General features: G+C 49.3%; 1 protein-coding gene across 2 annotated transcripts; it reads right to left on the bottom strand.

Moving 5' to 3' along the window:
• Positions 1-4,356: 4,356 nt before the first annotated feature.
• On the bottom strand, positions 4,357-9,722 carry IRF2BP2 (interferon regulatory factor 2 binding protein 2). 2 transcript variants are annotated; one of them, XM_010383596.2, is made up of 2 exons: positions 8,521-9,722; positions 4,357-7,934 (listed from the first exon to the last, which is right to left on the bottom strand). In XM_010383596.2, exons 1-2 carry the CDS (start codon positions 9,569-9,571, stop codon positions 7,219-7,221), a joined length of 1,767 nt encoding a protein of 588 aa, XP_010381898.2. In that variant the 5' UTR covers positions 9,572-9,722; the 3' UTR covers positions 4,357-7,218. The 2 variants fall into 2 exon arrangements, with proteins under 2 accessions (XP_010381898.2, XP_030791685.1); XM_030935825.1 differs by having other exon boundaries at positions 8,569-9,721.
• Positions 9,723-12,842: the final 3,120 nt, after the last annotated feature.

The following is a 12,842-nucleotide window of genomic DNA, read 5'->3' on the forward strand; positions in this document are numbered from 1 at the left end:
GCACGTTCCTCGCTCGGCCTCGCCCAGCAGGAGCCAGACCTTTTACTTTATTTGGTTCACCACGCGGTCTCCGCTCCAGAGAGCGCGCCGGCGGCGGCGCACGCGGGCCCTTGCGCGCACTCGCACATTCTTCCCCGGGAACGCGGGTGGGGGGCGCGGGGAGGTGGCCGGGCCCGGGCCGCGGTAGCTCTAATTATAGCCCGGCAGCTGGCTCGCGGGCTCGGCCTGGCGCTCGGGACCAGGACGGGGCGGCGGGGCGGGGCGAGGCGCACGGGGCCGTTTCCCGTTTCCGGGCCCGCGCCCCGCCCCGTCCCGTCCAGTCCTGTCGGGTCCAGTCCCGCCCCGCCCGGGGTCGCGGGGTTCCACGTGCGCAGAGCCGGGCGCGCGGAGACTGCGCTGCTCCAGCCCGGGAAAAGTTCTAGAATAGAGGCGCGGCGCAAGTCAGGGGGCCGCCTTGAAAACCGCAGCAAGGGCTCCTCGTGGGCTCCAGGCTGTTGGAGAGGGAGCCTCCTCCCCTTTCCTTCCCGTGGAGTAAACAGGGCTTGGCAGGGCTAGATTCTTTCTTCCATTTAAAAAGTGCCATGCTGAACAGCGATACAAAATGAAAAAATAAATTTTTTTTAAAAAGAAAGGAAAAGCTACAATTTAACCACTCTGACCAGCCTCCTTGTTCCAACTGGCCTCTTGATTTGTATAAAGATAATGGGGACTGGCGGCCCCTTTGATGCATGAGTTGCACGCTGGGCATAATGAACTTATTGTGCGAAAGGACTTTGGACTTCGGACTGTGTTCCTATGTCAGAATTTTACTGTGGTTTGTAAGATAAACTGGAAGGAAACACTCGTAGTTAACTCTTGTCAATACGTGTCTTGAACCAAGCAAAGTGACATTTCCTACCTGTGGCTTTGACTTTAAGCTGCACAAAAGGTAGGAGCTAGCCTCTCAGCTGTTTAGAGCCTAGAATGAGATGCCTGCTTAGTAGGTGTTAAATAATAACAGCAACAACCCATATGGTGCTTATTAGGAGAATAGTATTACAAAACTTCTCTAATGACTGTGACCCTCCTGTGAAATTTTGATTTCAATTGTATATGGGGTACAATAAATCTTTATCTTTTATCACCAGAAAAGCTAATTGAACTGCTGTTTGCAGGCAGAAATAACAAAATGGGGGTAATGGGCTCTCAGCCTGGGCTAAGGCTCTCAACAGCTTTTTTCTGTTTTGCAGCTCACACATATAGTCGGCTCAAGCAGACGGCCCAAGCCGAGCCTGTGCCAAAGAAATGATGATTTAGTCTGACCCAGACAATCTCTACTCCCACATGTCACTTCTCTGCAGAACTCTTACTGGTATGGCAAATAATTTAAAAATCATACAATAAGGCAAAAGCTCAGTAATTTGAGGTTCACTTTTAATAAACTCTTTCCATGCATTAAAATAAATTGAGGCCCTTAGCTCTGGCGAAATGTTGTTTCTGAGTTTTTAATTCCACCCCCCTACCCCGCCCGCCCCAGACATAAATAGCCACATACGCAATTCAAGGTACTCTATTTGAACTAGTATAGATATTTTCTATAATACTGCAGATAAATTTGCAATGACTTAAATATTTATCTGCTAAAGTTGCTGAGTGCCTCCATAACAAAACCGAACTCATTTTTGGTGCATGATGGGCATCTGAATGTTACCTGATGGTGATGATGTACTTAGAAATACTAATTGCTAAGTAAAAGTGGTAAGTGATGTGATCTACAGATTATGTAATGTAGTTCATTTCCCCCAAAATGTAAACTATATTTAGAAATATTCAAATGTGACATTATTACCCTATACAGGATGTCTTATCTCAGCATCAAGGGCGTCTGCAGAGCTGCTGGAGGAGGCTCTTTGGATTACGCAATCTAACTTCTGAAAGCCCATTCAAAGGACAAGAGCAACCGGTGCGTTGAAGCTCTCAATTTAAACTAGGAATCCTGTAGTCTAGTCTCTAGACTTATCTGACCTAGGCAGAAATCATCTCCTAGAGGCTTTTCATGGCTGATTTTGTGATATTTTACTTGCATTGAAAATTTATTATTCCATGTTTTGAGTTAGTGTGAGTCATACAGTACTATTCTATTTTCCAAATAAAAGTTTGTCTTACAGAAGAAACTTTATACCATTTTAATAGGGTTGTTTTACAAGGAAATTTTACTCAGTTTTTGGATTAAAAATAAAGGAACAGCTTTTAAGATACTATGTCTAAATGATTCTCAATAATGATCTGTGGTATAGTTACTTTTTGCCCTAAAATACCTTTTCTGTGGGTTGTATGGATTGTTTTATGCTGTGCCAGGCAGATGTGCACAATTTTCTGATAAAAACCAGTGCAAACACAGACTTTGTATTCTATAATCTTTTAAAGAGGCAAGTTACACTTCAAATCAACAAATCAGAGAGCTGTTTCCAATCAAGCATTTTAGGTTAAGTTGTATTGACACGGGGAGGGAGCAGATGATACACTAATGAGTTAAAACAATGTTCACTGTTAAATTAGGTATAAATTAATGTAATAACTAGGGGTAGTGTGGGTATCCCTGATAAATTATGGATTTATCTGAGGATTAATGGAGGAATCCAGATAATCCATAAATCTACTCATTTTCTATCTAACCTCTTAACGAGTAATTTATAAATTGTCTATTTGTGTGCCTTTTAAGTTACAGTGAGGGGTTCACACATATTAAGGAAAATGCAGGCTGTCAACAGAAACAGCCAACAAGAGATCTAGATAGTTTATAGTCTGGAAAGTCACACCTGTAATTTTTATTTGATTGTAGTACTATTGCTGTCAGAGGCCTAACCAGTGGCACTGAAAGAGTTAAAACAGTCCCCACCCCCATCCCCAATTTCTAGAACCCCAGATGATAAATTGGGTAAATATGTATTCCATTCATTGGTGCATCTGACCTTGGTCTGTGACAGAGGGAAGGCGTGTCTTCTCATACTGTTCCCTATGAACAAAAGGCAAGCAAATGAGGGTGACTCAGGACTTCTCGTGGCCTACACACAACTGAACATTTTTCTGAATGATTCCACGTATACACTTAGGAATCAGGAAGAGAAACATTTTACTCTTCACTAACCAAATAAAACCATCTATAAATCATATGCAAAACAACTTTGAGTAAAGAGGGGCTTAAAAGTCTAGGAATTAAAAAAGGATTTCCATAGTTTCCTTTTAACTCTCCCTAAACTCCCCTTTGGGGAATAAACAAAGACATCTGCCACATCAAGAGTCCGGTTTGTTTTCTTAACTGAAAACGAAATGCAGTCATTAAAGTGTATCTTTGGGAAGAGGTTTTGAAACGTTGAAAATTACTTCTACAAGCTGCGCTATTTTCAATTTCATTAAAAATAAAATTTAGCACTGTTGTTTTAAAAAACTGAAGTTCATCCTATTTCTTTTAACCTAGTTATTACATGAAAAATTGTTTATTATTATCTATAACTTGCTAAGAATATGGTTTCTTGAAAATGACCTTAATGGCTTACTAATAATGAAAAACTATTAAAATATATATAGTGATGGGCCCCCTCCTAGTCACTGGACCACCCCTAGTGTAAATATATTAAAGTACACATTCACTGTTGCTGTTTAATTTAAAACATACAGTAGTAACTCTATGTATATCCTAGCCTCCAACTCTTTATAAGTTTCACAACTTCCTTTCATCGAGAAGTCTGCCAAGCCGTTAATCAATAAAAAGAGTAAAAGCTGCAACATCTAGGAAATTTCTTACTATATGAGAGTAGCCAGTAAAATGTGTCTCAGTGCTTTCTACCTTTTATCTCTATTTATAAATTTAGGTTTCAGGATATCAATAAAGCTCATACATGGCTTTAGCTTTTTTCATTCCTAAGCTTTCCAAAGTATAAGGCTTTGCTTTTTTTTTTTCTTTTTTTTTAAATCCCTTTTGTCTTTAGTGCATTTCCTATGGCCCAAGGTAGCTGTTTTATTCCAAAGCTTTCCAAAGAGCAGCTCCAGGTCTTGACAGTCTTTTCAGTGTCGTCACTATCTTCTTCCAATCTACTATTGCAGAATGGCTGGTTCTGCTGCTAGTTGAAAAATAAACAAATGCTTTCTAGCTGTACTTTGTTCAGCTCTTTCATCTGTGTCTCCTATCCAGTTGCCCTTTCCCCAGTCCCTGGCACTTCTTTTTTATACCATCAGTTGCCTTTTTGTTCCATGTCTTTTATCTCCTGAAGTTCAGGCAAACCCCAACCCCAATCCTTTACTCACATTGCCATTAGTGATGAAAACAATAGCCATTCTAAGCTTGCTGTAGAAAATTAAAAAAGGCCTCAGAAAATGTTCAGTGCTCCCAATTTTATTTTTATTTAATGCTAAAAGTTAAAGAAAAAAAGGTACTGTAAATCTGACAAATGACAGAATTCAGGTGATATTTCCATAGCGTGATTTTAAAATATAATAATGTTGATATCTGAGATTACACTCACTTCAGTTGACATGAGTTTCATCATATATAGAAAAAGTATCACCTCCAACTTAAAAAAAGTAAAGGTTAAAAGGTGGCACACTTTTAAAATACTTGGTGGCCAAGGGAAGGTATATAGTAAAAGTTGTAAACCATGTGTATGTTCTCATAACTTTAAATGTGAGGCCACATGAAAGACAGTACATCTGTTAAATTCTATAAATTGTTAAAGCAAAAAAGGGAAAGCTTCAACACCCCATCCCCTTATATTTTGAGTATTAAAAGCACAGCTGAAATACTAGGATTTGAAATCTGATACTGCCCATGTACAGTAAGTAGCTTTCTGACATTTTTATCCAGCTGTGGAGAATCTCTGCACTGTCATCAGGTACAACAAAAGATCAAACCCACGTCCCAATGGTAACTTTTTAACTTAAAAGAATGCCAGAAAACCCAGATCAACACTTTCCAGCTATGAGCCTTCCACAAAGGCCACCCAAGGGCCAGACTCGTGCAGCTCTTATTTTTTAATAGTAGTAACCACAATACACAGCTCTTTAAAGCTGTTCATATTCTTCCCCCATTAAACACCAGTACAGAGAAACCACAGGTTGCCCTTTCCACAGCTGGACAGACTTATCCAAAACAGCAGGATGGTTCTCTATTAATCTTTTTGGAACGCGTATCTGTATTAAGATTGCAAAACATACAGATAGCTACCACAAATTAGGTCAAATGACTGATCAAGTTGTAACATCTATGAGGTCAAATTCCAGTTATAATAAAGTGCCTAGATACACATTTATACAACAGATCATAATAGCTGATTTCTTTACAAATGTCTTTATGGGCATGTAAAATTGACTCTGCATTTCTGCATGTGTGCATTCACATAAGAGAGACCAGTCTGAACTGAGTCATATATACTCCAATTTGGAAAAAAAAGTGTAACAACTGGTTAATCATGCAAGTCTGTTTGTAATATAACAATGACTGGTAACATGAATTCTCGCACAGTAGTAATAATAGGTGCACTCATTAAAAACACTACGAAAAAATACCGTATTTGGTGCAGTATCTGATTTTCAAGTGTTAGTAACTTGACCATTAAAAAATATTTTGAACAACTTAAAAAGGAAAGACAAACATATAGCTAAAAAAGAATCCAAAGTTGGTAAAAATCTATATTTTCAAATGAAAATAGAAGCTAGGCTGTGAATCATACACATAAATTCTAGACCTTGAAGCCATAATTCAGCCTAATTATAAGGCCAAGTTACAAACACCTGAACATAAGGATTTTAAAGTGTTCCTGTCAATGTTAAATCATAACAGCACAAAAGAAAAACCAGTATCACTGTGAGACAACTATTTCTAATAATTGATGATTTATTGGTTTTAAAAAAATCATTTTACTGATGCAAAATCGTGATCAAAAGAAATTAGTTTACAAAAAGACTTCTAAAAATATTTTGAGAGGTGGGGCCTATCATATAAAACCCTTAATTTCTTTAATTTCCACTAGTTTATCATTTTTTTCCAGAACAGTATTATTCACTTGGTATTTCAAACATATGTAAGAAGGAAATTACAGGTTTCCTCCACCCACATTTGGGCTGTCACTGATATGCCCAAGGGCAGTCCTGGCAGCACCACGCGGCTGTTACTGTCATTGTACCATACTGTATTCAGCACTCACTAGAAACAGGGTATAGGTGATAGTATCAACAGCAATAGCACTACAGGTAAATGATAAACAAAACAGAAACAAAACCAATCCCACAATCTCCAAGTTCACCAGGACTGTAACTTCTCCTGCAACTCTTTCAAAATAAAGGACAACGGCAACAACAAACAGACCTCCAGGGTGTTTAAAAAGATGAAGTGGCGCTGCAGAGCTGGGCGCTGCTCAAAGATGGCAGTGCCATCTTGTACACACCACCATCCATTATAACCGCCTTCCATCACTGGAATTGTGTCCTGTGTAACCAACTAGCATGCAGCATTGTAATCTTACAACTGATCACGTGGACAGTGAACAGCGGTCAACTTTGTCTTTCAAAAAAAAAAAAAAACAAAAAACCCCAAAAGACCACACAATCCTGAAAATTTCCCAGCAGCACTCTCAGTCATCAGTTATCTCAGGAACTGAACTTTTGAACAAAACAGATTCAAAATCTACTTTCCTACTCCTCTGAGGACAATGCTTCAGGGTAAACTGGTATTTCCCAGTGGCATGGCCACTTGACAACATGCCCGTTCACTCATTTCCTTTCCTTCTCCACCACTTGGCCTCCGGCCTGAGAAAGGGGCCAGCAATAAGGAATGACAGACAGTAAGGCAATCTTACAATGTCAGAAAATGTATTTGGCTTTTTTTTTCTTTTTAAAATAAGTGCATACAAATACAGCTAGAAGCATTTCTGATTTGCCAAGTGCTCTAAAAAAGCAGCGCAAGTCACAGCCTACATAGAACGGTAACTGTCACCAGGATAATAAAGCACAAAGATATGCTAATAACGTTAACAAAAGAAAAAAATGCCTTTATAAGTACATACCTTTTGTCGTCAAAAAAAAATATAGAAACACAATGTATTCAAAAAAAATCAAAATTATACAGCCATGTTTATGAAGTCTACATTTCCCTTGTCTTGGATATATATATATATATGGAGATATATATACAATTCAAGCAGTTTTAATTAAGGGTAATCATTGGGTTTTTCTGAAACCGGAAAGTCACGAGTCTCTCTCTTTTTTCACTTTCACATCTCCAGCAAGGATGGTTGCAATTTCCCCTTGCATAAAGGCCCAGGGGACATTGGAGCCCACAAGAGGGCATTTTTCCCCACTGGGACAATAGACCTCTCCACTAGCTCCCTGCTGTTTGATGCTTTGTCTGGAGCAAGGGAAGCAGAACTTGTGCGAAGGGACGGACGGGCACTGCACAAAATGGGTGTCCTCCAGCCGCTCGTGGCAGAGGGTGCAGCACAGCGGGGCACTGGCTGCCAGAGAGGAGTCCGGGAGGCTGGCAGGGTGCACTGGCTCCAGTCCTCCTGTGTTGCCTGCTCCCTGGCCCCCCACCTCTCTGGGGCCCAGCCTTCTTTGGTTCATAGAGGACGGAGAGGGCGGACTGTTGCTATTCCTCCTGGTAGTGGAGTGAACCTGGTTGGCATCTTTTGAGGCATGACTGCCCCCTGCATTGTCTGCTACTAAGATCAGGGCTGCCATGGGGGACTGGCCATTCTGGGCCGCTTCAGGCGGTGTGGTCCGGTTGGAATGAGGTGAGGCAGTGGGTGGTGGCGGAGACACAAAAGAGGATGTAGGAGTCATGGGGATCTTGAGCCCTTCTGTGGATGTGGACAGCCACGGCTGGGCCTCTCCATTGATCTTAGGGGGCCCGACTTCACCTTCTGGTTCTGGAGAGGGCTTCCTTTTCCTTGCTGTTCTTGCAACTGGAAACACAAAGAAATAAAAGGAAAAAGGAAACATAAATGGCGGTGCACTGAAAGGGATCCTTCTCTTCCTAACCCGAAACAATTCCTCCTCTCTAAAAGCACAGACGGAAAATACTCAGACGAGTTTCAGGTGCACATACATGCAACTTGAAACATTTAGGCGTGTGGGGTTCTGAGGCAGTAGACTGAAAATAAAACGGAGCCACTGAAAATGGCACGCTTGTAACTGCCTGTTTTCACACATGCACAAAAGTACCCTAGTTTGCACTGGGCATGTGACTGCTAATGTCCCCCAATAGGTTAAAAGGTGACTGGTGCCCTCATGCTCCCATCCAAGAATGTGCTGGGAAAGGAAAACCCCGTGTCAGAGCGTATCAGCCCAGTCTGACTCATCTCTGTTATGCTGCTTCAGCACATGAACACGTTGCCACTAAGCACTGGTTCCGCCTCAGGCAGATCAGGAAGTGGGGTGTTTGTTGTTTCTGAGCTGGGGTAAAATGGTGACTCGAAAGAACCACCCCTCCTCCTCTGCTCTCCGTCCCTTTCTCTCCCCTAGACCCCCTCACTTCACAGCCGCCCCTACCTGCTTTAGACCCGTTGGCCCCGTTGGCCTCGAAACCCAACAACCTGCCTGCAGTCAGGGCCGGCTCCTTCTTAAACTTGCTCTCGAAGGGCCCCGAGTGGCCGTGCTGGTGCAGCGCCAGCAGCGTGTCGCGCACGGTCTTGGGCCTGTTGACCCAGTCCTGCTCTCCAGACCCGCGGCTCTTGCCCGCACCTTCCGCGCTCAGCTCGGCGGCCCCGGCCGCGGTGGACAGGCTGTCCGCCGGGCCCCGGTGCGCAGGCGGCGGCGGTTGCTTCTCCTTGGCTGCCGCCTCGCGCTGCTCGTGCTCCACGGCCGCGCTGCTCGACACGGATGCCGGCCGCTTGTGGGCGCCCAGGTCGGTGGGCTGCGCGGAGCCCAGGCTGGCGGCCGCGGTTCCGGACACCGCGGCTAAGGAGGCGGCAGCGCGGCCGCCGAGGCCGAGCGCGGTGGGCAGCGGCGTGGCCGAGCCGTTCATGAGCGGCACCAGGGTGGGCGGCACGGCGTGGCCGCGCCGCGGGTTCGGGCTCTGGCGATTCAGCTCGGGAGGCTCCTCTAGCTTGGAGAAGCCGTTGGGCACCAAGATGCCGTTCACCGGCGGCGGCTGCGGCGTCGGCGGCTGGGCCAGGCTCGCGGCCGGACGACTGCCGCCGAAGTCAGAGCCGAGGCGCGGGGGCCGCTCGGCCGCGGCCGCCAGGGGGTAGCGCTCCAGGGCCTGCGGCGCGCGCGGGGCCGTCTCGGGGCCGCCGTGGCCGAGCTGCTGCTGCTGCTGCTGCAAGAGGATGTCCTTGGCCGAGAGCGGCGGCGGCTTGGCGGCGGCCGGGGCCGCGGCGCCGGGCGGGGAGCGACCCTCCGGGAAGCAGCCGTGCGCCCGCTTGAGCTGCCGCGCTGTCTCGATGACGAACTCGACGCGGTCGGCGCCCTCGTAGTTGACGCAGCCGCGGCACACAGGCTCGGTGAAGTCCCAAATCATGGCCCAGGGCATGCGGGGCAGATCACACAGGTAGCACGACTGCCGCCGGGACGCGGCCGCCACCGCCACCGCCGCGGCCATGTCCGAGGAGCCCGCGGCGCCGGAGGAGGAGGCGGAGAAGGAGGAGGAGGGGGCGCCGCCGCCGCCCCCCACCGGCACCACGCGCGCCCTCCTCCCCCCCCAACCCCGCGTCTCCCCCACCAGCGGCGGCGGCGGCCGCAAAGGCGGCGGCGGCGGCAAAGCCCGCGAAGGCTCGGCGCCCGCGCAGCGCCCCCGGTGCACGAGGGGCGGCGGGCGCGAGGCGAGGGGCTGCAGCCGCGGCAGCAGTTCCCCCCGGCGGGCGCGGGCGGGCGGCGCGGTGCGGCGGGGCGGCGGGCGCGGCGGCGGGGTCTCGGTTGGAGCCGCGGCGGGCCTCCAGACCGGGGCGAAGACGGGCCGCGCGGGCGCGGGGGAGCGCAGCAGGTCGCGGCGGCGGCCGGCACGGAGTGCGGGGCGGGGGGCGGGGAGGCCGGGGGGGCAGGGGGCGGGGGGCGGCCGCCGGGGCAGGCTCAGCCCGAGCGGCGGGGCATGCCGCGCCGGGGCGGCGGCGGCCGGGCGGCGTGGAGCTCGGGCGCGGCGCAGGCCCCGGGTCGCTCCGCCGCTCTCTCACAGCTCCTGGCGTCGCCGCTATCCAGCGCCAGCGTCAGCGGCCAGCCCGCCTCAGCTCCGCCGCCGCCACCGTCGCTGCTGCTGCTGCCGCCGCGGCCGCTCCACTTCTACAGACTTGATTCTTCGACAGTCTCGCACGGCGCCTGCGCGGGCTCCCTCCCCTCGTGCGCGTGCCCGCCCTCCCGCGCGCGCGCTCCCCCTCCCCCGCGCGCCGAAGGAGCGCGGCCGGGAGAGCCAGCTGTGTGGCGCCCGCCCGGTCGCGGGGCAGCGCGGCAGCGCAGCGCCGGTGTCCCCTCGGAACACGGCGCAAAGTGGTCGTGTGCTTTTCCTCCACTTTCCCTCACTTCACGCCCCACCCGGCTGTCTCGACCACCCTCAGGATGTTTTCCCCTAGTGTGCCTCTGGACCAAATCGTGCTAAAAGCCATTTCTTTTTCTTTCATGCAAGGCCACTTTGTCACTTGGTTTCCATCAGTCTCCTGAGAATGGGGATTTTAGGTGTAGCGTGGTTCACAGTTCTGGTTTTTTAGGAGTTATACTTCAAAGCTCAATGTCGGACACAAGAGCATGAAATCCGTCACTGGTGCTTTGCATTTGCATTTGTCTTGGGAAGGACATACCCGCTGCCTGCCCCTTGTACTAACTAGGGAGAGTCTGGATGTTCCCAAGCCCAGCACCACGTGCACACGCCGCCAGCTGGCTCGCGCGTTTTCCACGGAGCCCTCTGGAGGGGAGGGAGCGCGGTTCGGATTAGCAGCTCGCGAACACCAAGTGCTGCTCTCAGCCCCGTCCAGCCCGCCCTGTTCAGCTAGGGCCTCGCCGCGCCAGTCGCCCCGGCCGCCTTATGTAGGTCTGCGCGGCGGGCGCGTGACGTGGACTCGGGACCGTGGGCGGCCGCCGCCGCGTGTGCGCACGCTCCGCGCAGACGTGCCTCGGCGCCGCTGGCACTAGGGCCTCGTGGAACGAATGCACATTCCAGGGATCCGGGGTGTACGGCCAGCGCGACCGCGTCACAGCGCAGGCCCCACCCCCTTCGGCGAGTCTGGGCGTCCAGGCGCCGCCCCGGGCCCGAACTTGGACTCGAGGTGGCGGGAGGCGCGGGCGCGAGTCGTGGGGGGGAAGTCCTGCTCGCCTCCGCGGGGTCCCCGCTGGCCGTGGGGGCGACCGGCTGGCTGGCTGGCTGGCTGGCTGGCTGGCTGGCCGTCGTGCAGGGCGGGCCGCCGATGGGGGCAGACTTGCGCCCTATATGCCACCCAGGCCGGGGTAAGCCCAGCCCAGCAGCCCGGCCTGCAGCTCTGCCGCCGTTGGCAGCCTCAGATTCAGCCCAGACTGAATTGAATGCTTGAGTTTCGCACTTTTATCGGGAGGAGGAGCTGGTGTGTGTTATGGTAAATCACTTTGGGCTGGTCGTTAGTCTCCCTAATACACGTAGGCTTAGTCGCTCTTCAATTGGGACTTTTACACTTCAGTTCTTTAAGGGCGGCCTCTGGGGCTGCTTTTGTTGGGAACACAGGCCCACAACGCTCCCTTGAGACTGGAATGAGCTGGTTAAGTGTGGGAAGAACAGGGTACTAATTATATTATCTTTCCTACAACTGGATTGGTAGGTGGAGAGGAAAAAAATCCTGCTGACGTTTCTCTCTAGTCGTTGCTATTGAAAATACCAGGTTGCTTCAAAGGATTAACCACAAGGAAGAGGAAAAACACCCTTAGAGAAACAGTGGAGGGAGCTTCTTAAAACACATGAAAAAACCTGTTCGAAAATGGCACAGAAAACGTAATATCAGACCTAAATGTTTTTGCAGGCTAACCTTGAATGCCTTTTGGGGATTTCCATAGAAGGTGCGCTTGCTTTAAAGGTCTCTCCATCTGTTCCTGGATCTTGCCCTGCAATTGCAATCCTGCCTCACCCTCTCCAAGCTGGGAGAATGGGGCCTGCCCAGATCCTTCCCGGGAGTAGCTGGTGCCAGCGGGTTTGGTCACTCCCAGGCCCTGCTGTTGCACACCGCTTTCAAGACCTGCCCCTTTGGTCACCCTCCTCAGAGACCCTGTGACACTCATTCCAGCACATGACTTCACCCACTGCGTCTCTGCCCAAAGAGGATGAAGTCCAGTCCTTGTGCTTCCAGAGAAATGAACCAACTCAACGCCCCCAAGAGACGGCCCCACTAAGCACTGACTGAAACATATTAAAAGAAAACTCACCATTAGAGCTGTGGCCTAATTATACTCATTTCTCTGCAAGCTGGTACTGTAATGGCCTCAAGGGAGAGCCTGCCACTCCATCCCAAAATAGAATTAGAGATACAAATTCTGCCTTGAGAGATACTAAGATCTTTGTAGAACAGAGCTTTTCTTCTCCAAAGGAAGAACATTTCCTTCTTTCTTTACACTGCCAGTTTCATGTCGAAACTGAGTTGTTGTAACTTCCCTAATGAAATGCCCGATGGAAAATGGAAAGGCTATTTTAGTTCTGGGGTCGATCCGGAATCAAGGGGGTTAAGGCTGGATTCAGGGCAGCAATTCCTTATATTGTATCAGAAGTGTTTCATGCTGCCTGGCCTTTCATGTAGCTCTGAAGCAGCTTTATCGATGTATGCTAAGTAAACATAGCTTTGTTTTTGTCTTCCACCCACAGTTCCCTCCCGGCACAGACTGGAGTTGGATCCCGTCCAAAGCGGCTGCTGCAGCAGTTACAGCCGCCT

Source organism: Rhinopithecus roxellana, chromosome 8 (genome assembly GCF_007565055.1).
Source record: "Rhinopithecus roxellana isolate Shanxi Qingling chromosome 8, ASM756505v1, whole genome shotgun sequence".
In the NCBI taxonomy this organism is placed as follows: Eukaryota; Metazoa; Chordata; class Mammalia; order Primates; family Cercopithecidae; genus Rhinopithecus; species Rhinopithecus roxellana.